The sequence below is a fragment of the Diospyros lotus genome, chromosome 8, assembly GCF_014633365.1.
Source record: "Diospyros lotus cultivar Yz01 chromosome 8, ASM1463336v1, whole genome shotgun sequence".
In the NCBI taxonomy this organism is placed as follows: domain Eukaryota; kingdom Viridiplantae; phylum Streptophyta; class Magnoliopsida; order Ericales; family Ebenaceae; genus Diospyros; species Diospyros lotus.
In genome coordinates this window covers 40996655-41020619 of record NC_068345.1, presented here as the reverse complement: position 1 = coordinate 41020619, position 23965 = coordinate 40996655, and the positions used below count along the sequence as shown (strand labels likewise).

At 34.5% G+C, this 23965-nt stretch overlaps 1 protein-coding gene across 11 annotated transcripts in view; it reads left to right on the top strand.

The window, feature by feature from the left end:
* LOC127808916 (cysteine-rich receptor-like protein kinase 10) overlaps positions 1-23965 on the top strand; it is a 55403-nt gene that overhangs the window by 7511 nt on the left and 23927 nt on the right. Inside the window, exons 2-8 of one of the 11 annotated variants that reach the window (XM_052347643.1) lie at positions 10714-11050; positions 12369-12560; positions 12717-12838; positions 12927-13137; positions 13295-13532; positions 19026-19176; positions 19274-19889. The exons of 3 other annotated variants lie outside the window; for them this stretch is intronic. In XM_052347643.1, coding sequence (XP_052203603.1) covers positions 10714-11050; positions 12369-12560; positions 12717-12838; positions 12927-13137; positions 13295-13532; positions 19026-19176; positions 19274-19603 — 1581 coding nt within the window. In that variant the 3' untranslated portion in view covers positions 19604-19889. Of the gene's footprint in view, positions 1-10007; positions 11051-12368; positions 12561-12716; positions 12839-12926; positions 13138-13294; positions 13533-19025; positions 19177-19273; positions 19890-23965 lie in introns of those variants that run through there. 7 more of the 11 variants (XM_052347640.1, XM_052347645.1, XM_052347650.1 and 4 more) reach the window with 7 other exon arrangements.

Here is a 23965-nt window from a genome sequence, read left to right as displayed (position 1 = left end):
TTTAATCTTCTATCTGTTAGCAAATTACTTTTTGATCATCAAATGCTAGTAATCTTTCTTCCTATGGGCTGTTTTATTCAGGACTTGAAGACGTATGAAGTATTAGCTGTGGGCAAGGTAGAAGGAAGATTATACAAGCTAGACAAGCCAAGCTTTCATGTGGACACCATCACCACATTTTTCTCCCAGCTACAGTCACTCAACCTACACTTTGTCTCTGATCTTTCTTTTTCCAAGAATAAAACTGTTGCTAGTTCATCTTGTACTGATCCTATTGTTTTTCAATGCCAAAACACTACCTCTACTATTGCTTCTGAATCTAATTTGTGGCATAATAGATTGGGACATATGCCTGTTAGAAATTTAAGATACATACCAGCATTCAAACATTTGTGTAGTGATACTGGTTTTTGTGAAACATGTCCTTTGGCAAAACAAACTAGGTTACCATTTCCTGTTCATGGTCCTAAAACTACTAGTCCTTTGGAGCTGTTACATATTGATTTCTGGGGACCATATTTTATTTCTTCTTTAACTGGGGCAAAATTCTTTCTCACTATCGTTGATGACTATTCCAAAGCCACTTGGACCTATATGGCTCAACACAAGAGTCAAAGTCTTTCACTTCTTCAAACCTTTCTTTGATTGGTTGAAAACCAATTCCAAGCCTCAGTAAAAATCATTCGGACAGACAATGGTTCTGAATTCCTTAACCATACTTTTTCTACCTTCTTACAATCCAAAAGAATTTTACATCAAAGAACATGTACATACACACCTCAACAAAATGGAGTCGTTGAGCGTAAACATAGACATTTACTTGAAGTGGCAAGAGCTTTGCAGCTGCATTCTCACATGCTTAAATCTTTTTGGTCCGAATGTATATTGACAGCTACTTACCTTATAAATCGAATGCCTCTGTCAATTCTCCAATGGGAAACTCCATATTTTCGGTTGTTCCACAAAGATCTTGATTATGCTTCATTGAAAACATTTGGTTGTCTTTGTTATGCCACAAATACCTTCCCTCATAAAGATAAGTTTTCTCCACGAGCCATTAAATTTGTTTTTATTGGCTACTCCCATTATCATAAAGGATACAGATTATATGATCTTTCAACTCAAAAAATATTTGTTAGCAGGGACGTCACCTTCTTTGAATTTGTATTTCCTTTTCAAGGCAGTGTTTCTATAGCACCCTCTATTCCTACTTCTTTGCCACAAGTTCCTGTCAATTCTCCTTCTCCAGATTTTATTCCTCTACCCACATCATCTTCATCACCTTTACCTGATACTGTTCCAGCCTCTCATTCTCTATCTTCAGACTTCCCTTATGATAGTTCTCAAACCTTAACATCACCCTTACCTTCTCTTCACCGGAGTACCCGGATTTCCCAAAGACCTACTTGGCTTGAGGATTTTGTCAGCTTGGTTCAAACTTTACCTGCTCATACTTCTACTTCTACATCATCAGGTAATATCTTTCATGATGCTTCTGAATCTTTCATTTTCTCTCCTGATCATATTGCTTTCCTAAATAACATTTCTTCTACTCCTGAACCAAGCACTTTTCATCATGCATCTCAAGATCCTAATTGGGTTACAGCAATGGAAAAAGAGTTGCAAGCCTTAGAACTTAATCATACTTGGGAAGTTGTTGACTTGCCTAAAGGTAAAAAGCCCATCGGCTCTAAGTGGGTATATCGTGTGAAATATAAGCCCAATGGGGAGATTGATAGATATAAAGCCCGTTTAGTTGCCAAAGGATACAATCAAGTTGAGGGTATTGATTACAAAGATAGATTTTCTCCTGTGGCTAAGCTAGTTACTGTTCGGCTCTTCATAGCAGTTGCTACTTTCCGGAGTTGGCCTATTTTCCAGCTTGACATAAATAATGCCTTTCTTCATGGTTATCTTGATGAGGAAGTATACATGAACCCACCTGCTGGTTATTCTGTGGATCCAGGCAAAGTATGTTTGTTGAAACGATCACTTATGGCTTAAAACAGGCTTCACGCTAATGGAATTTGGAATTCAGTGGCTTCCTTATTCAGCTTGGTTTTGTTCAGTCCTCTTATGATCACTGTCTTTTCACACATAAGACAAGTTCTTATTTTGTAGTCCTCTTGGTATATGTTGATGACGTGCTTCTTGCTGGCGATCATGTTAGTTTTATTCATTCTACTAAGGCTGCCCTTGATGCCAAGTTCACTATTAAGGACCTTGGTTATCTCAAATATTTTCTTGGGTTGGAAATTGCTAGGTCCTCTACTGGTACTTTTCTGTCCCAACACAAATTTATTATGGATCTTATTCTTGAAACCGAGTTGCAAGATGCTAAAAGTGAATCCTTTCCTATGGTTAAAGGTTTGTCTTTAGAGCCGAATCAGGGTCTTCCTCTTTCCAATCCCAATCAGTACCGAAGATTAATTGGTCGCTTGCTGTATATTAATTTTACTAGACCTGATATTAGTCATGGTGTGCAACATCTTAGCCAGTTTATGTCTTCTCCTTGCCAGCCTCATCTTGATCCTGCTCTCCGAGTAGTTCGGTATCTTAAAGGCACAACTACTCATGGTCTTTTTTATCCCATTACTGTTGATTTTTCCCTTTCTGCCTATTGTGATGCTGATTGGGCTACTTGTAAATTTACTCGCCGTTCCCTCACCGGTTATTGTATTTTTCTTGGTGGTGCTTTGATCTCTTGGAAAACTAAGAAACAACCTATTGTTTCTAAATCCTCTGCCGAAGCTGAGTATCGGAGTATGGCTACCACTACTTGCGAGCTTGTTTGGATTTCTAATGTTCTTAAAGATTTTGGTGTTTCACCTTCTCTGCCTATTCCTCTCAACTGTGACAATAAACCTGCTTTACACATTGCTGCTAACCCCGTGTTTCATGAGCGTACGAAGTATCTCGATATTGATTGTCATTTGGTTCGTGATTATCTTAAACAAGGTTTCATTGCTCCTCAGTTTGTTCCTTCTCGGTTGCAGCTGGCTGATTTGTTCACTAAACCTCTCTCTGTAGTTCAACATCGTTTCATGGTTGTCAAGTTGGGTTTGTGTTCTCCACAATCTCCAACTTGAGGGGGGGCTCTTGGGTGTAGCAGTGTGTATTTATATAATGGATGCATGTAATTAAAATGAGTTCAATTGTAAAGGATTAGGCATATGACATATATATTGTAAACAGACTCGGTATTTGTTTCTAACCGGATATTGAATGAGAAAAGTATTTTTCTTCTTCTCTGTAGCTTTTGATTCTTAATTGCTGTTGCTCTTGATTCTTCACACCTGTCAAATTTGGTTTTAAACAAGAAATAACAAAATAAACCTCATCATTTTTTTATAAATTTTTTATATTTTTTTAATATTTTTAGGTCCTTTTATTAAATTTTTTTTTCATATCATGTATTAAATATTATATTTTTTAATTATTGAGAGATCAAATATTATATTTTTTTCACATTTGATGTGTTTAGCTGAGATAGCACTCACTCGCGAAAATAAACATATTTATACACATGTTAACGTTTCATCACGACAAAAAATTAAAATAATAATTTTTAATAATTAAAATATTATATTTTTAAATTGTAGAGAGACCGCTATAAGTATTAAGTCTATATACAAAAATATATATATATTTATATGTATAACACATGTGCATCCATACTTGCTGTTTAGTGCATTCACGTGAGTTGTCTATTTTTACAATTATGAACAGTGAACTCTGTACTAAACTGCTTGCTCAAAAACCAAAAATAAATAAAGTAATAAATAAAAGACACAGTATCCTAATTAGGGTTGCCAATTATATACAAATCAAAACGGAATCAAACTATAATCAAATCAAACTTAAACTATTAAAATCAAAACGAAATCATTATTTATTAATTTTAAAAATTAAAAACTATAACTAAACTGTTCGGTTTCGATTTTAATCATATTTTTTTAGTTTGATCTATACCAATACATAAAGGCAAACTCTTACAAATAATATTCATAAAATTTGTTAATAACTTCACAATAAACAAAGACAAATTCTAAGAGCAATTCCAAGAAATACACAATTTCCAGCGCCAACTTCAATTTAACGCTGAAGAGCTCTCCAACGAATATACCATTTTGGTGTTGGGCACAATTTTCAATCACCAACACCAACTTGGGAAATTCTATTTGCAACTATACTTTTTACTCTCTGTAACTCACTTTTAAAATTCCTAAAATACCCTAAAATGAAAACTCATATTTACCCTTCATTTAAATCTTTGACGCTCAATCACCCATCATTACTCTTCAAGCGTATTCACTCACTTTCTCGACCACGATTGCCATAGCCATTTTACTCGCCCACAACTATAACTGAACATCGCACAACCACTATTATTCAACACCAAATATTGTTCAGGCTAGTTCTCCTCGCCATAACCAATTACTAGTTACTATCAGCAGTTACTATAGTGATGGAAGATTATTATCCATTATTATTTACGTAGAGTTTGACGAAGAAGATAACGAGTATTCTAGCGAGAAATAACACAATTTACAACATTTATCACTAGTTCAATCACATAATTTACATATACATACACAATGGATGAATTAAAAAAATAAGATTAATTAAAAAATAAAAATAAAAATACCTTGAAACCCCAAACCCTGGGGTTCAGGGGCTAGGGGATGCCCCCAACCCCAGGGTTCTGGGTGGTCGAGGAACCTCGAATGTCAGGGTTCGATAAGCACCCCGAATTCATGGATTCAGGAAAAATCAATTCTTCTGAAATCATGAATTCAAGAAAAATCATTTTTTTCAAAACTATGAATTCGGGAGAATGCAATTCTCCGAATTCAATTATATAACATATTATATAATTAATTATATAACATTATATTAATTATATAACATATTATATAGTATTATATTATGTTATATATTATATATAACATTATATTAATTGAATTCGGGAGAATGCAATTCTCCCGAACCTGTCTCCCAAAATGTATATAATATATTATATACTATTATATATTATATATATATTATACTATATATATAATGATTTTATATATAAATTATTTCGCATCGTGCCGAATCTTTGGATTAATATTATATTTATTTTTTCTTGAATTAATGTTGCTTTAATTTTATTTTTTTTGAGTTAAATGCAAATCATAATAAAATTATGTTTATTTTTATTTCTTTAAAATTTATATTAAATTTATGATATTTTATCATAAATTAAATAAAATCTAACAGCAAATACTAAAATAAAATATTATTACAAATAATTTAATGTACATTGAAAAATTATAATTATAATAATACAACAAATAACAACAAATAATTCTAATAAGAAGAAGAAGATAATTTGATGCGCATGAGATGTCTTTTTTGAGGATGGTATTTGGAGGATATATTTAAAATAGAAATAGTTGCAGAAAGTAATAAATGTGGTTGTAAATAGTGAAATCTAATATTTTACTTTACACTAATTGCAAAGAGCAAAAAATATGGTTACAAATAAAATTTCCCCACCAACTTTTCTTTTTTATTTTATTTTCAATTTTACCCCTCTTTGTATAACTTCAAAACAACTTATTCCCTTTATATTCTTTATCACTTTTATTATATTTATATATTTTGATTAATAATTAGAAATATAAATTAAATTTTTATAAAAAATATATACCAATGTAAATATTTTATTAAGATCTATAAAATGAGTATAATATTGAATATATTTTATAAATATAATGTTAATATAAAATGAACTATTTTTGTTTATATATATGAAATTTTTTTATTTTAATAATTACTTAATTAAAAGAAAATATTCTTAATACAAAAACTCAATAATATAATAAAAATAATAATATTTCCATTAACTTAAATTAAAAATACATGATGAAAATAGAAAAAAATTTCAAAATAAAAACAACAACATGGCTTAAAAATAAAATGCTTTTTATTCTTATATTATGCTAAGTTAAATAAATAAATTAATATTTATTTATAAAATATTTTTTAAAATTCTCTTTTACACCAATTTGATGTTACACATTGAAGATAACACTAATTTGGTATAAAACACCATTGGACACCAAATTAGCTCTGGATTTGGTAACCAATATTGAAATTGTTTTAATAAAGTTATCTTCTTCTCTTCAAACTTCTTGGATATAATTATTTGATTGATAAAAATAAAATAATTTAAGATTATGTTTTATTTTTATTTATTAATTACTTTATAAATGTTAAATATTTTATATATTTGTAATGCATTAGTTAAAATACTTGTAAAAAAATGCATTAGTCAATATATATATATTATGTGTATATATAATATATTAAATAAATAAATATCCATTATATATATATATATGTATATTTGGTTCGGTTTGGTTCAATTAGTCACACATTCGGTTCGACTTCGGTTTGGGTTTTGATTTGAATTTAGCGAAAATCATAATTAAACCATACCCATTAAAACAATATTCGATTTTTTCCCAAACCAAATCATTACCCAATCAAATAATTTTTAATTGCATTGACCGATTCGATTTCTCACAATTTCGATTGCAATTGCTATCCGTAATCCTACTACTACTTGTTTGGTATGTTGTCATGCAGGCCCTAATGGATTCTCTCCATTTAAAGCCATAGTCTTTTTTTTCAATGTTTTAAAAACTGGACCGTAGAGCGAATCGACCTATTAATTGGGTCATGGATTAGTTGGTCCGACCGATTAGACCGGAGTAGTCCGATCGGATGATATCATATATATATATATATATTTTATAATTAAATAATATATATAAAATATATATTTGAAATACTAATATTCTATATATTATTATGAAAAATGTTATTATTAACTAATATACGACTAATATTTTATATATAATTGTTATATATGTTATCAAAGAATTAATTAATAATTAAAAATTTAAAAATAAGTGAGAGGGTAAAAAAAATCGGGGTCAACCTGATTCTCGGTTCACCGGTCCGATCAAATTTTGATCGATTTTAACTGAGTTGAAAGAAATTTAATTTTTTAAGTTAAATCGAATCAGATAAGCTATCGATTCCTGATTTAACCTGTCTGACTGGCCGATCTGATCCAATTTTTAAAACAATGCTTCTTTCTACATGTAACGGAGGAGCAGGACCAGGAAGGTATCCATCTACGTCTATTTAGTCATGTTTTATTTTATTTTATTTTTGAGAACACTTTGTTTTATGTCAACTCTCAGCTTTGTATGCACGATAATGATTTCTCATACTATAGAAACTGTTTTTTTGTTATTTCTTAAAATTAGAGTGCACTGAAAATAAAATTTAATTTTAAAAGAATAGAATATTATTTGAAATAATGGATTCAATTTTTAACTTTATTAATGATTGAGGGTGGTATCTGATATCTATGTAATTTATAAGTTTAAGCAAGAGGTTTAAAAATTTTGTTGAAGAACTTTGTTAATGATTGAGTGTGGACTAGTGTTATATAATTTATAAGTTGCAAGTGAGGGGACTAATAATTTTGTCAACTTATTCTGTGTGTTATGTTAAAATATTTAATATTTCTTTAGTCTTTCAGGTAGGCGGACATCATCTTTTTATATTAAAATAAAGTTTAAATTTTTTTACACGTGCATTTTTAATAATTTTTATTATTTTTTATAGGATCACTAAAAAATTATCGCTTAAGACTTTACCAACTCTTAAGTCTTATAATACGTCTATGTATAATTATTATATTCACGTAGATATATTATATACGTGTGTATATATAAAATTTCTATATATATGTATACAGAAAATAGTATATATATAATTATTTCACAAAACACCATATCTCGGATCAAAAAAATATTCAATTAAAATCATCTCCATGATCTAGGCCATGAAAGGTTTTTTTTTTAAATTTCTTTATAAATATTCTTTTTAAAACATATATGAATGGTATCATATCTTAATATCTTTGTGTTAATTTATACAAATACGTTATATTATCTAAGTCTCTATTTTTGCTTTATACAAATAAAATAGTCAAGAAGATCAATTATTTGAGTTGGCTAGAGGAATACAAAATCTTCTTACTTTCTTGTCATTTAATTGGATCTTATACTTGTAGCTACTTTACAATTTTTTGACAAAATTAAACGAGTTAGGCGAAAGGGGATTTGGTTGAGGTTAAGGTAAATATGATTCTTAATTATTATGGACATTAAGAGTGTATTTGATTGAAATTATTTTTCATGAAGAATATCAAGAGAAAATTTTTCATACTTACATGTTTGATTACGTAACATTTTCTATAGAAAATTTGCATGATACAATACATTGAAGCATGTTTTGACTTATTTTTCATAAAAAATTGGAATTAGGGGGAGGTGGGAATTATTTTTCATAGAATTAGAAAAAATTGACTTATTTTATTTTGTAAATTTTAGATAATTAGTGTCTTAATTAATTTATTTTTAAGTTAATATTGCATTAATATTTATTTTATTATGTGTTAGAGTTGGAAGATAAATTAAGAGACTAATTGAAAGTCAAAGTTCATAATTAACATAGAAAAAGAAGTTGGGTCGAATTGGAATCCTACATGCATAAAGACTAAAATTCCAATCTGGATTTTTGCTAAATTTTTGGGCCATAACTACTTTCGCAGATATCAAATTTGGGTGTTCTTATATGCGTTGGAAAATTAAGACAATTATTTATACATTTTATAAAGCCCATTTTTTATGAGAAGACAATTTAAAATACGTGCAAAATTGGACGTGAAAAACACATTAGAGAGGAGATTGGACATCACGAAACCCCTCCCCCCAAAAAAAGGAGAAAAAGTGTAGTTTTTGGGAAAAAAAGACATTTTTTTTAGGAGACTGTTTTGCTTCCTTCCTTCTTTTTTAAAACTCTTTGTTCTAGCCACTTGTCCACTCATTCATAACTTGCCTAGAGGGACCAAAAGCAAGGTTTTGGAGGCAAGAGGTTCAACAAAGAGTTGTGTTTCGTCGTAGAGGAGTCAAGGCTACATAAAAAAAAAATTGATTTTATCTTTTAAATTATGTTTTTCTTTATTATTTAAGATTTCAATTATGCAACGACTCTTGGATGATTTTGAGAATATATTATTCATTATGAATGACTAATTAATTGTTTGGGGGTTTTTAAATGATCTTATGCATTGAAACTTTATTAGTTTACTCAAATTTTGGTTGTGATTGTTATTTTGACTATGTTTATTTTGTTCTAAACTTAATACTTGTAATTACTTGATCATCAATTACATGATTTAAGATTTCTCATGATGCTAGATATAGATAAGTAAGGAATAAACTCTTGGACGAAATAACATGTGTTAATGGGAGAAAACATTCATTTGATTACATGTATAATCTTTGATTATATTTGTAGTAAATATTTTCATATTATGAGTATCTATATTTAATGTGTTCTCTCATTCTAATTTACATAAACATATATGAGGTAGGTTAGTTGAATCAATATGTTAGACTTAGATATAGGTTAATAGATAAATTAGAGTACTTGATTGATATAGTTCACAATCTAATCAATCAAGATTCAAGTAATTCGATACACTAAATTTGTTAGGTAAATTTAAAAAATTCTAGGTTTTAATTAATTGAATTTTAATTTTTTAGAATTTAAGTGATTGTTAGTTGTTTAATTTTTTTTTCTAGTTATATAATTTAGGATTTAATTTTTTTGAGTAATTAATTATCTAAATATAATTAATTTTAGTAATTAAGAGATTTAGTTATGAATGGTAAAAGTAATTTTTACTTGTGTCGACAGGATATACTGACCTGTTATTAGTGGATGAGATAAAATCACGAACATTCAACTTTGTCAAAACTATCACTGTCCCTCGTATGCTCGGAATGGACTTTTCCCGACGACTCAGTTTGTTTTCGGCTTCTCCGCTTTCATCCATGCCACTGATTTTTAATAGTCTTCAGTCTTCACTTTTCGTTACGTTTCGTTTCCCACAAGAAGAACCTGTTAATTTCCATCTCTCTCTCTCTCTCTCGTACCTTAAACCCAATAATAGTCCAATAAGGCGTCGTTGACCAGGATGCAGCTTTCGCCGAGTCTAATGCCATTAATTTCTTCACATCATCTCTCAGCCTGCTGCTGGCGGGCGCTGAATCATAAAAGCTAGAGATGAAATTGAGGCCCATGACCATGGCACCGGGAGAAAGAATCATGAACATGAAGGGTGCGATTCTATTTCTTCCCTTGCTGCTCTGCTTTCTCAGCAGCTTCATCCCCATTGTGTTTGGCTCCTCCGGGGCGCTATACAATTTTTGCACCAACACAACCGCTTACAGTTCAAACAGTGCCTTCGGAGCCAACCTCAACACCCTCTTGTCCGCTCTCTCCAACGCCACCACCGCCACCGGCTTCTACAGCTTCACCGCTGGAAACATCTCCTCCGACCGAGTCTACGGCCTCTTCCTCTGCCGCGGCGATGTCTCAAGCGAAGCCTGCCGACGGTGCGTGGTGATTGCTAGCGTAGACATACTGAAGCTGTGCCCAACTCAAAGAGAAGCCATCGTTTGGTATGATGACTGCTTGCTCCGTTACTCGAACCAGTCCGTCTTCTCCAATCAGGGCCTAGTTTACATGTCAAATACACAGGACATTGGCACTTCGAGCCTAGCCAAGTTCAAGCAGGTCTTGGACGAAACCATGGGCGATATAGCTAACCAGGCTGCAAGAAATCAATCGGGGAGGAAGTTTGCGACTAAAGACGCCAATTTCAGTGGAGATCAGAAGCTATATACGCTTGCACAGTGCACGGCAGATTTGTCTATTTCTGCTTGCAACTCTTGCCTCGCCGATGCTAACTCCAGACTCCCAGATTGTTGCGACGGGAAGCAAGGAGGAAGAGTTCTAAAGTCCAGTTGCAACGTCAGGTATGAGATTTACCCCTTCTACTACCTCAGCGACGACACCGCACCGGGGCCCGCACCGGGCATTCCTCCTCCACCGGGTCCGGCGAACAGTCCAGGTAAACTCCAAAACAATAACGTCAATATTATTTACAGAATAATAAAATAGAATCTCAGTCGGGTCAGGTTCATTAGATTATGATGACCAGAAGATGGATCATGGATATAGAACGGGTTTCTTTAATCTATCAGAAAGTGAATTTGTGCACCTTAGCCAAAAATAAATAAATAAAATTGCGCAAACTTATAGTACAATGGCTTTGTCTAAAGTAGAATAGAAAATTAAAAATATTATAAAAATGAAAACATTCAACCTAAGCTCACATCTACTTGTTCACGCTTTACCACAAATCTAAACCTTCATAATTCTTCACCTAAAGTCATAAATCCACTCAACAACCCCACATGCTTTAATTCTCATTGTCATTTTATTTATAATAAAATTATTATAAATTTATGTGTGTTGCATTAACTTGTGAAGATTATTTATAAAATTATAATAAATTTCCCTACAACCACACACCAAATGCTACTATTGAGATGGATAATATATATGTTTTAGGGATAGATAATAAAATTAGTTTTTTAAATTTATATTTCAAAATAAATTAGTCATTTTATTTTAATTTTTGTTATCATAGTCATTAAATTTTAATTTTTGTTATAATTTAGTTCATTTTTATTTTTTATCAAATTCTGTTACCAAAAATTAATAAACTTAAAAATCAAACTAGCATAAATCTCACAATAAAATGATTTTAAGATTTATATTAACATATACCAAAACAATTTTCTTTAAAGGAATTGGACAAAAAATCAAAAGAAAGACTGAATTGTAATAAAAATTAAAATTTAATAATTGTGGTGATAAAAACTAAAATATAGTGAAAAATTTGTTATAAAACGTAAAATAATAAATTTACCCTAAATTTTTAGCTTAATAATAAATTTTTGTTTTTATTTTTATGTTTTGTAACGTACTTATAATTATTTATACACCTTTACAGCATGTTAATTTTTTTTAGAAAAATGGTTAATCAAATGAATAAGCTAATTAGCCTAGAAAAGTATTTCTAAATAAAGTCTAACCAAGATAAGAATAACAAGACCAATCAAAAGGGAATAAACTTGATACAGACGAAGACGAAGAGATAACTTTAATCTAAAATCCATAATCAGAAATGTCAAGACACAATAGGTATTAGCATATTGGAACATCAGGAGTTGTCTCACTGTTAAAGCCAAGTAGCAACTTGTCCCTACATAATTAAAATGTAGAACAATGGTGTTTGGAACTTGGGATTGCACTTTCAAGTTCTAGTGATCCTTCTGAGTTCTACTGACACTTCGATAACTGTGGCGATTGCCCAAACGAAGGTTCTCTTTGCTGTTCAAGAACTCGATTCAAACCCCTCTTCATTGATGCAGGGAAAGGGGGGGGAATCTCATCGCAGCTACTCATTGCCATAATCGTTCCCGTGGGAGTCTCGGTCTTGCTTTTCATTGTAGGATGCTGTTTCATAAGAAGGAAAGGAAAGAAGGAATATGAAGCGGTTGGAGAAAGCAGTGGTAAGGCCAAAATAAAAACAATACAAAACAATGAACAAGATATACTTTTTCCAGTCTGCTCTCGCTCTCTATTAACTATGTCTACTCTCTGGGTAGTGGAAAAAACATCTCCAAATCCAAGTGCATGACATGTATATATGCTTTGAATTTGTTCAGCTGTTTATGCGATGAGTGAAATGCAGTCCTTGCAGTATAGCCTGGCCTCAATTCAAGCAGCCACAAACAACTTTTCCGATGATAATAAAGTTGGTGAAGGTGGATTTGGTGATGTCTACAAAGTAAGAACCGCTAACTAGACTGTTTAATTATTAGCCAGGTTCCAAATGTTTGAGCCCAAATCTGAGTTGGGGACATGATTTTCATCAGGGAATACTTCCCAACGGCCAAGAGGTGGCAGTGAAGAGGCTATCTCGAAACTCAGGGCAAGGTGCAGTAGAGTTCAAGAATGAGGTCGTCTTGGTGGCCAAGCTTCAACACAGAAATCTAGTGAGGCTACTTGGATTCTGCTTGGAGGGAGAAGAAAAGATACTCATCTACGAATTCGTGCCCAACAAAAGCCTCGACTACTTTCTTTTCGGTAAGGGATTTCTGTTACTCTATGTACAACTCTACTTGTTAAGTTTTACCCTTTTCATTTGATTTCAGAATGAACATGATTGCTGTGAGCACAAGTTGAACCACGTTGACATTGATCGTGTTCTTTTCCCTCAAATTAACTCACACCTAATGAACAGATCCAGAAAAGCAAGAAAAATTGGATTGGTCCAGGCGTTACAAGATTATAGGAGGGATAGCTAGGGGGATTCTTTACCTTCATCAAGATTCCCGACTTAAAATCATCCATCGTGACCTCAAAACAAGCAATGTTCTGCTAGATGGGGATATGAACGCAAAAATTTCAGATTTTGGGATGGCAAGGATCTTTGGCGTGGATCAAACTCAAGGAAATACGAGTAGAGTTGTTGGAACATAGTAAGTACTCAGTTCTCATATTCCCTACATCGATTTTTTCTTGTTTCCATTATCTGACTCATGCACATTTCTCCAACAATAAGTAGAAATTTAAGATACAAATGGAAAATAATAAAAAAGGAGATATCCTCATAGATACAATCGGAAAGGAATCCCACGCATTGTGTTGATACTTTGATTCACTGGATGTTGACTTTTGATTGTATGACAGTCGACGGATACCTCAAGAATGATGAAAGATACAAGAAGGGAAATCCAGAAAAAGATCCACAGAACACCACTCCACAACTCACACAGATATACGTGTTTGGATTCAAATGAATCCTACTCACAGCAGGAGTTTCGCTCCTAGTCAATCCACTAGAATAATAGACAAGGTTACATATTACAATCACTCAAGAAAACTCTCTGATCTCTCCAAGAACTCACCGAGTATGAGCTTAATTCCCTTAAGCGCCCAGCACTCACAGCTTTCTTTCTTCTCTCAATCCCAGTGCTTTACATCTTTGAGAATAATGATACAAAGAAGTTTTCTTACCCTCTGTGTTGCCCGCTCTGCTCTTATTTATAGAAGAAATTCGATAGCTTCAAGGAGGGAGTTAGTTACAGTTAGAATAAAGGGATGAGGGGTAGCCGTTGGAGCTGCAGTCCCCAACGACTACTAACGATTTTATCCAACCGTTTTACCAACTCAATTTTTGAGTCACTAACTTACAAATTCCACCTTGAATCAAAATTGAAAATTGGATATGACTAGAGGACCTACATCACTCATTCAGCAATGTAGGAAGAACATTTAGCAAGGCCAAAGTCTGCTCAAATTTAGCTACTGGTATGGATTTAGTGAGCATATCAGCCGGGTTAACTTCAGTTGAGATTTTCTCAACACTAACCTGCTTTTGAGCAATGATGTCCCTCACAAAGTGTAGTCTTACATCTATATGTTTAGTTCTCTCATGGAATGCACTATTCTTAGAGAGATGAATAGCACTTTGTGAGTCACAAAATACTTTAGGAACCTGCTCAAACATTCTCAATTCATGAGTGATCCCCTGCAGCCATATTGCTTCTTTTATGGCTTCAGTCAAGGCTACATATTCAGCCTATGTTGTGGAAAGGGTCACAATATGCTGAAGGTTTAATTTCCAGCTTACTAGATTTCCTCCAAAAGTAAATGCATATACTATCAAAGATCTCCTCTCATCAAGGTCTGTAGCATAATCTGAGTCACAAAACCCTTCTATGCATTTGTTTCCTTCAGTGTTTGAACTAAACACTTGCCCTTTATTTACTAAACCTCTAAGATACCTAAGCAGCCGCTTAACTGCATTCCAATGATCCTTGGAATACTTGCCCATAAACCTACTGACCAGACTAACCCCGTATGCTATGTCTGGCCTTGTTCCTATCATTGCATACATGAGATTTCCTACTGCATTTGAGTAGGAGACCTTGTTCATGTATGCTTCCTCTTCTTTTAGTAGATCTCATTTAACAGCACATAGCTTAAAGTGAGGGGGAATTGGAGTAGAGACAGGTTTACAGCTTTACATTTCAAAAAGATCTACAACCCTTTTTAAGTAATCTGATTGAGACAAGGATAGAGTACCTTCCTTTCTATCCCTGATTATATCAATCCCTAGGATTCTCTTGGCTGCACCTAGGTTTTTCATTTCAAATTCAGATTTGAGGGCTCTAGTTAGCTTACTTATTTCTCCTTTGTCCTTGCATGCAAATAAGCATGTCATCTACATAAATTAGGATATGTACTGCTTTCCCCTTAATTGTTTGTAATACACACAATGGTCAAAATTACACCCATTGTAATTTTCTCTAAGCATAAATTCATCAAACCCTTGCAGTAAGCAAACCATCTGTTCTTCCCCCCTTTTCACGAAACTTGCTAGCTGTTCCATATAAATTTTCTCTTCTAGATTTCCATGTAGGAATGCAGTCTTGACATCTAATTGTTCTACTTCTAAATCATAAAGAGCTACAATAGCCAATATTGGTCTTATGGAGGTGTGTTTTACCACTGGAGATAACATCTCATGGTAGTCAATTCCCTCAACTTGGGAATAGCCTTTGGAAACTACCCTTGCCTTATATCTTGCTAATTCAACCCCTGGTATACCTGGTTTCCTCTTAAAAATCCATTTACAATCGATTACCCTTTTATCACTTGGTCTCTTTACTAGAGTTCAGGTATTATTCTTATAAAGAGAATCCATCTCTTCTTGCATTGCCTTAAGCCAAAAAGTTTTGTTCTTGCTGTTACATGCATCATTGAAATTTACTAGTTCATCCAACTCAATGGAATCATCTATATTCAGGGCATAGGCTATAACATCTGCATGAGCATATTTTGTTGGTGGTTTGATTTCTCTCCTGACCCTATCCCTAGAGAGCACATAATCACTTCAGTCCTGGTCTTCTATGGGTATATATGTATTAGGAAGGGTGTCATGACTATCAGGGATGGGGTTGTCATCAGAAGTTCCAGAATGCTCTTATGATTTAGATTACTCTGTTGAGGTGCTCGCAGGATAATTTTGGCAGTTTGAATCTTCTAATTTTCCACCTTGAGGGAAATTATCCTCTTTTATTTCCACCTCAAACTGAAAATTATCAGTTTGCTTATGCTTATTTGTTCCTAGCTGATTAGGATTATAGAAGTCAATTTCATTGAATACTACATTTTTACTGATGACCACCTTATTTTCCTCTATTAACCAAATTTATAACTTTTTACTCCCTTGGGATATCCTAGAAATACAGCCTTCTTGGCTCCAGGATCTAATTTTCCTTCCCTTTTATGAACATACCCAATGCATCCAAAAGGTTTTAAATGGTCTAGCTTGGGCGGTTTGCTTGTCCACAGATTTTCTAGGGTTTTAAATTGGATGGATAAAGAGGGAGAACTATTTATATTTGGTAGCAAGCCGCTGCCATGGCTCCAGCCCAAAATCTTTTGGTCAAACTAGAGTCTTTTAACAAGCATCTCACTTTATCTAGGATAGTTCTATTCATTCTCTCAGCAATACCATTTTGCTGAGGTGTTTCACTATAAGTCCTATGCCTAGTAATGCCTATTTGATTGCAAAAATTTGCAAAACTCATGATTACAAAACTCTAAGCCATTATCTGTCCTTAAATTTTTAACTTGCTTTCCAGTTTGATACTCTACTAGGGTCTTCCATTCTTACACTTTCCAAATGCTTCACTCTTGTGTTTAAGAAAATATACCCAAACTTTTCTAGAGAAGTCATTAACAAAAGAAATGAAGTATTGAGCACCTGAGAGGGATATAGGTACCTGAGGGGAGCCCCATAGGTCTGCATGTATATATTCAAGGATATATTTAGTCTTAAGTATTGAGGGAGCAAACTGTAGTCTATGTGACTTTCCCATTACACAGGTTTCACAGAATTCTAAATTGCTGATCCTCTTAGAGTCTAATACACCTTGATTACAAAGTTCTTGTAGCCCTTTTATGACTATATGCCCCAATCTCTAATGCCATTTTCCAGTTTCATCCCTTTTAGTTGTGGAAACTACAGCATCACCAAAGATGGCCTCCCCTTTTAGGATATATAATCCTTGATTTAGGATTCCTTTTAGGACTACCATTGATCCTTTCATTACCCTTAGAGTACCCTTTTCTGATTTATAGGTACATCTAGTTGAGTCCAACATGCTTAAGGAAATTAGATTCCTTCTCAGGTCGGGTACAAGCCTTGCATTGTCTAGGATTCTATAAGAACCATCCCAAAGTTTAAATTTAACAGACCCTATACCAGCAATGGTACGATATTGATCATTTCCCATAAGGACTTTTCCTCCCTTAAGTTGTTTAAAATTAAACAGCCAATCTCTTCTAGGTGTTATGTGAAAAGTACAGCCTGAGTCCATTATCCATTCATCTCTATAACTTTGTTCTGAGATGGTTACTCCTTCCCCACTCTCATAGCCATCAGATATATTTGCTACATCTAGTTTATCCATCCTAGTTTCATACCCTTTTTTTTCTTGAGGGACAATGTTTTCTTAGGTGGCATTCTTTCTTACAAAACCAGCAGGTCATAGTTCTAGAATGGCCCCTACTTCTAGACTGGGATCTTGAGGTGCTCATTCCTCTAACCTGAGGTCTTCTATAATCTTTCCCTTAACATGCAGGCCTTTAGCAGAACTTAATTTCTTGTCTTCCACTAAAACATCCTCTAAAGAGAGGGATTCTCTGCCATACTTGATGATTGTTTTAAGATCTTTATAGGATTCTGGCAAGGAGTTTAAAAGCAGGATGGCTTGGTTTTCATCAGAAATCTTTTCATCAATGTTAGTCAATCCTATTGTGATAACCTTAAAGTTGTCTAGGTTTTCTTTTAGAGATTTAGATGGGTCCATTTTAAAACCAAAGAGTTGTTCTTCCAAATAGATTTTATTTGACAAGGTTTTAGTCATGTATAAAGACTCAACTTTGAGCCATACCTTAGCTGCCGTATCCTGCTCATTTACTTGTCGGAGAACATTATCTGACAAGTTCAAAATGATGAGGCTGTATGCGATCTCCTTCATGTCTTCCTTTTCTTCGAGTGATAGTGGCTGGTGGATCCTTTTCATTCAAAGCCTTTGCACCTCTCTGTTGGACGACGACGGCTTTCATCTTCTTGGGCCACATATTGAAATCCCCGTGGCCGTCAAATTTCTCGAGTTCCATCTTCGTGGGTGCCATATCTCGTTTTGTTCTTGAATTTCTTAATGCTTCAAGACACCCCCGTTTTGATCTTGAAGTCTGAACTCTGGCTCTGATACCAGTTGTTGATACTTTGATTCACTGGCTGTCAAATTTTGATTGTATGGCAGTCGACAGATACCTCAAGAGCGATGAAAGATACAAGAAGGGAAAACCAGAAAAAGATCCACAGAACACCACACCACAACTCACACACACGGGACACAGATATACATTTTCGGATTTGAATGAATCCTACTTACGGCAGAGGTTTCGCCCCTAATCAATCCACTAGAACAACAGATAAGGTTACAAGGTACAATCACTCAAGAAAACTCTCTGATCTCTCCAAGAACTCACCGAGTACAAGCTTAATTCCCTTAAGCGCCCAGCGCTCACAACTTTCTTTCTTCTCTCAATCCCAGTGCTTTACACCTTTGAGAACAATGATACAAAGAAGTTTTATTACCCTCTATCTTGCCCGCTCTGCTCTTATTTATAGAAGAGATTCGATATCTTCAAGGAAGAGTTAGTTACAGTTAGAATAAGGGGTAGCCATTGGAGCTGTAGTCCCCAACAACTACTAACAATTTTATCCAACCGTTTTGCTGACTCAATTTTGAATCACTAACACACGCATTGAGGATGCTTTTTTTTTTTTTTTCCTCTCTTTAATCATCAATGGTTTAACTAACCAAACAATTTTGAAGGTTTCTTAATTATCGGCTTTTGTTAAAATGCTAATGGCACATGGCTTGCAGCGGTTATATGTCTCCAGAGTATGCAATGCACGGACAGTTCTCTGTGAAGTTAGATGTGTATAGTTTTGGAGTATTAGTTCTTGAAATCATAAGCAGTAAGAGGAACAGCAGCTTTTACGAATCAGGCTATGCGGAGGACCTTCTAAGCTACGTGAGTTTGAACATAGAACAATTGTTCCAATCATTTTTCTTCTCAGTGCCAATTTTGTTGTCTCCACAAGCCATGTATGATGAATATATTCTTGCAGGCTTGGAAGCTTTGGAGAGATGAAACCCCTCTGGATTTGATGGATCCAAGTCTTGAAGGGTCTTACTCAAAAAATGAAGTCCTTAGATGCATCCACATTGCTTTGTTGTGCGTCCAAGAGGACCCAGACGACAGGCCCTCAATGGCAAATGTTCTTTTGACACTCAACAGTTTCTCGGTTAACCTTCCAGTTCCCGAACAACCTGCATTTTTCGTTGGGAGTAGAACCAGGTCGCAAGTACCAAAAGGCCTGGAGACAGATAAGTCAACCAACACTTCAATGCCATGGTCTGTGAATGAAACATCAATTACTGAGTTACACCCCAGATGATTGATCTTGAAAAGTCCATGCCACAAGCATCTAGACTCAATATTAGCTTGATGTGTTGTGATGAATAATGTCAAGCTAGCTAAGGTGTGAAGCATATACATGTGTGTCTCAGTACTTGGGAAGCATAAACTACTACTCTACTGTATCAGTTTTGTTTTCCAGCACCAACACAGTTTTAATATGTAATAAAGTGTTTTAAGTAAACTTTGAACAGTAAAAACATTGGATGGATCAATGCCTCCTGCTATGGCTGTCAGATGTTTTAAAGAGAGAAGAGTTACGGTCTTGAATGTGTATTTACTCATACTGATGCTGCGCACTTTTAGTTTATGAGCGAGCAAAATGTGAAATTCTAAACCCAAAGAGAGATCAAAGAAAAGAACAGCATGTAACCCCATGATGTGATGATACGTGAATCTTAAAAAGTTGCAAAAGTTAAATCCGGTCTAGTTGCAATATTCAATTACCATCTGCTGGTTTTTCATCATCGTTTTTCAAAAGTTTCTCATCTTGAACTAGTGGTGTAGGAGCAGGCTTGCATTTTTTCATGTTGAATTTTTTCAAAACATTTTTGCATATTTGTTTTGAGAAACAAAAATCCTTTGACTTGATTATTGAATCTTCATGCCAAGAAAATAGCTCGTGGCACCCAAAGCTGTCATGTCAAATTGCTTCAACATCTCTTGTTTGAACTTTTGAATTTCCTACAAATTATCTCTAATTACCAATAAATCATCAACATACAAAGATACAATTACCAAACCAGAATCTTTGTTGCCCTTTACATACAAAGTTGTCTCGTTTGGACTCCTCCTGAAACCTTGATTGATGAAATAATCATCAATACGATTGTATTAGGCTTTTGGAGTCCGTTTTAACCCATACAAAGCTTTCTTCAATTTATAAACTTGCTCTTTTTGAGTTACATCTATTTGAAAAATTTGCCAACTTTTTTGAGTTACATGAGAAATTAAAAGTCTGATGTTATGCCTTGCAACGTGTTGCCCTTTTCTGTCGATTGAAACTTCATTTGTAGAGTAATTTCGATAGCGTTAGAATTGGATAACAGATTAGGATATGATCTGTTCTTTCTTTCTGAAACTTCATTTTATTGTGGGGAGTACCCAGCTGTTTCTTGGTGTTCCATGCCTCCTTCTTGTTCACATAATTTATAAAACTTAGATGAGATATACTCTTTGCCTCTGTTAAATCTGAGAACTTTCATCCTACGTTACTTTGAGTATCTACAAGAGGTTTAAACTTCTTAAACACATTAAAAATATTAGATTTTCTTCTCATAAAATAAACCCAAGTCATCCTCGTAAAATCATCAATGAAAATAGTATAAATAAGTTTTAAGTTTTTGCTTAGACTCCTCTATAACTATAATAACAACATCAAACTTGTCTTACAAATTATTCAAAATCTTGAGCACTTGTCTATCTTTATGGAACTGATTCTCCAAGAATTTTCATTTGATTCACCATCTTTGAAAATCTTGAAGAGTATATGACATATATATATACAGGATAAACCATCTTTGGAAGAGTGTTTATACAGGATACATGAATTTTAGATGCAAATTAATTAATTAATTTCTAACCTTTAATGTAACGGCCCGCCTCCCGGAGCCCCTACCGCGGATAGAGGATCCGTGAGAGGGTCATTATAAAAATGATATCGAACAATGACGCACCTACAACACACACATAACCCTTTTTAAAATCATAATTTTTCTTTATTATAACATCTCATCATAATCTTTACAAACCATTCATCATCTGGGCCCACCTGGGCTTACATAACATGCGACAAACTCTGAAAACATAAACATTAACCTTATTAAGACACGATGACACCCAGGATCTAGTTTTGGGAGAGCTCTGCACTGGCTACCATGACTTGACGGTCTGGACCCAAACCCCGATGAACACACCTGCGATCTTAGGATACGCTGACCTGGAATGATGTAAAACAACATGAGTCGCAAGACTCAGCAAGCTCTAGAAAGAAAGGTTACAGGTTTAGGATATGACTCTTCCCATGACACCCCATGCAATTCATGTCAATGAAATCACGCTATGTCATGAGCTATACGTACCTTACTTCTACATGCATAACATAAAATAAACTGCACATAAGGAACCAAGGGCCCACATAAGTCAAACATTGGCACCCGGGTCCCACATACAAACCTGTTGTAGCCTAACATAGGCTACCATATCATCATTCTCTTAGACCAGCCTTTTCCTGACATGGTCGGCTTTTCCTGATATTCAACTTTTGTCTTTTCCTGATACTTGTTACATACTTTTCCTGATTCCCATCATATTCTCATGTGTTCATCATGTCATACATCACATAATCATATACTTTCGCGATCTTGGTCTTCCCTCGGGCCAACCCCGAGCTAATATCTAAGCCAAGCCGAAGCTCACATGAGTCGGTACTCCCGACACCTGGCACGATACTCCCGTCCAGAATAACAGTAACATTAGAACCATGCAATGCAACACATAAGAAATGTGTTAATGTATTGTAACCTGTACAATCGGCCAAACCAACCAAGAGCAAGCGCGGTAAAAATAGAAACAGAAAACGAACGCAAGAACACAACGATATACGTGTTCGGATCAATCGATCCTACTCACGGTAGAGGCTCCGCCTCTAGTCAATCCACTAATAGCTTTCGGTTACAACCAGATTACAAGATCACAAGAAGAACAAAAACGTATTGCAAATACATCAACTGAAATCAGAATCTAAATACAAGAACAAGTATAGAATCTGTTCTACTGATCTCAAGATCGTGTCAAGAATCTGATCTATCAGCTATACCAAATCTCTCACGCTTCAGGCGATTCAACAACAGAGATTTAAAGCAATACAACCTTATCGTGATCTTACCAATAAATCGAAGCCAAACGAACAAGAGAATGATTCACAAGCGAGAGAGAGTCTCACTTCGAAAGCGCCGAACAGAGGGTTTCAAGGGAGAGAGAATTGCAGATCTGTAGAGATTAGGGCAAGAAGCTGCCCTTAAATAGCTGCTGCAATCGGCTGGGCTTGGGCAAAGCAAATGGGCCACATGAAAGATGGGCTTGCTACACAAAACTAATCTCGGCCCAAATGGCTAATGGCTCAGAATATAAACAGCAAAAATAGCTCACAATATAATCAGCAATTTAATCATGTATACAATTAAACATTAGTTAAATGAAACCCAAATATATATATAACAGCACATATCAGTTATATATAAAAAATACATTTTGAATCATAATCCTAACAAAATGCAAGGGCTTCCGTAGCATAAACGTGATGACAAGGCCCCCATAAACCAAGCATCAGGCCTTGCTACGCCTACACATAAGAATTCACACATGCGACATGTTCTAAATGCATATGCTCATCTAGGATACCCAAATTAGCTCTTGGACCAACTGGGTCATGCAAATGCTCATACATCCCATCACACACAAAGCATGTCCCCACGTGAATGCAACCCAGCCCTTTGTAGGACACACATCATGAAATGCACAAACCAAGGCGGGAATCTGGAGTACCAGCTCTTCTAGCCATCTAGCGCTTATCGTAACAACCGATGACTGGCGCCCATACATCCAGCCATCAACTGCCACGACCCACGATCAACAGTTAGTGGCTTTATACCCATACCCTTAGACACACTTACTGACATTATTAACTTTATATCTTCCCAGCTTAACTTTACATAACATTTCTCCATAACTCATAACTCTTCATGTACATAACCACGTAACATCATAATACCATTCTTATTACTTTTCATTCACATAAAGTCATCTCAACATACATAATAAACTCTTTAACACATTTTCCTAATTTTAACCATAACCAATTTCTCTAAGAACCTAACCCCAACGGGTTCGGCATCATTCCCAAGGGAAGCGGAGCGATACGAAGCTCCGTAACGGACAGAAAGAATAACACCAAATTATCATTTTCTTAACTCATTCCATTAATAATAATCCCATTTAATAAAACATAAGTCATAGGGTGGTTGCCACGCGGAATATTATTATTAATGCGTGGCACCGAATCAAGGTGAGGGAGGGTTTAGAGTACAAGAAACGTCAAAGACTTTCACGGGAAATAAATAACGCGAAGAGGGGGTTAGGAGCTTGCCTGAAAATGGTTGATTTCAGCCTCTCTTGTGCTCCCGATGCAAATTAAAACATTTCCTAGCAAATAACACAACCGAGACTTAAATTAATTAATTCTAATCGCGCAAAATTTATAATTTACACATATCATGCTTCTACAGATTTTTACCCACATACCTGATCACTTTCTATACCGAAAGATTCCAAAATCCTTTTA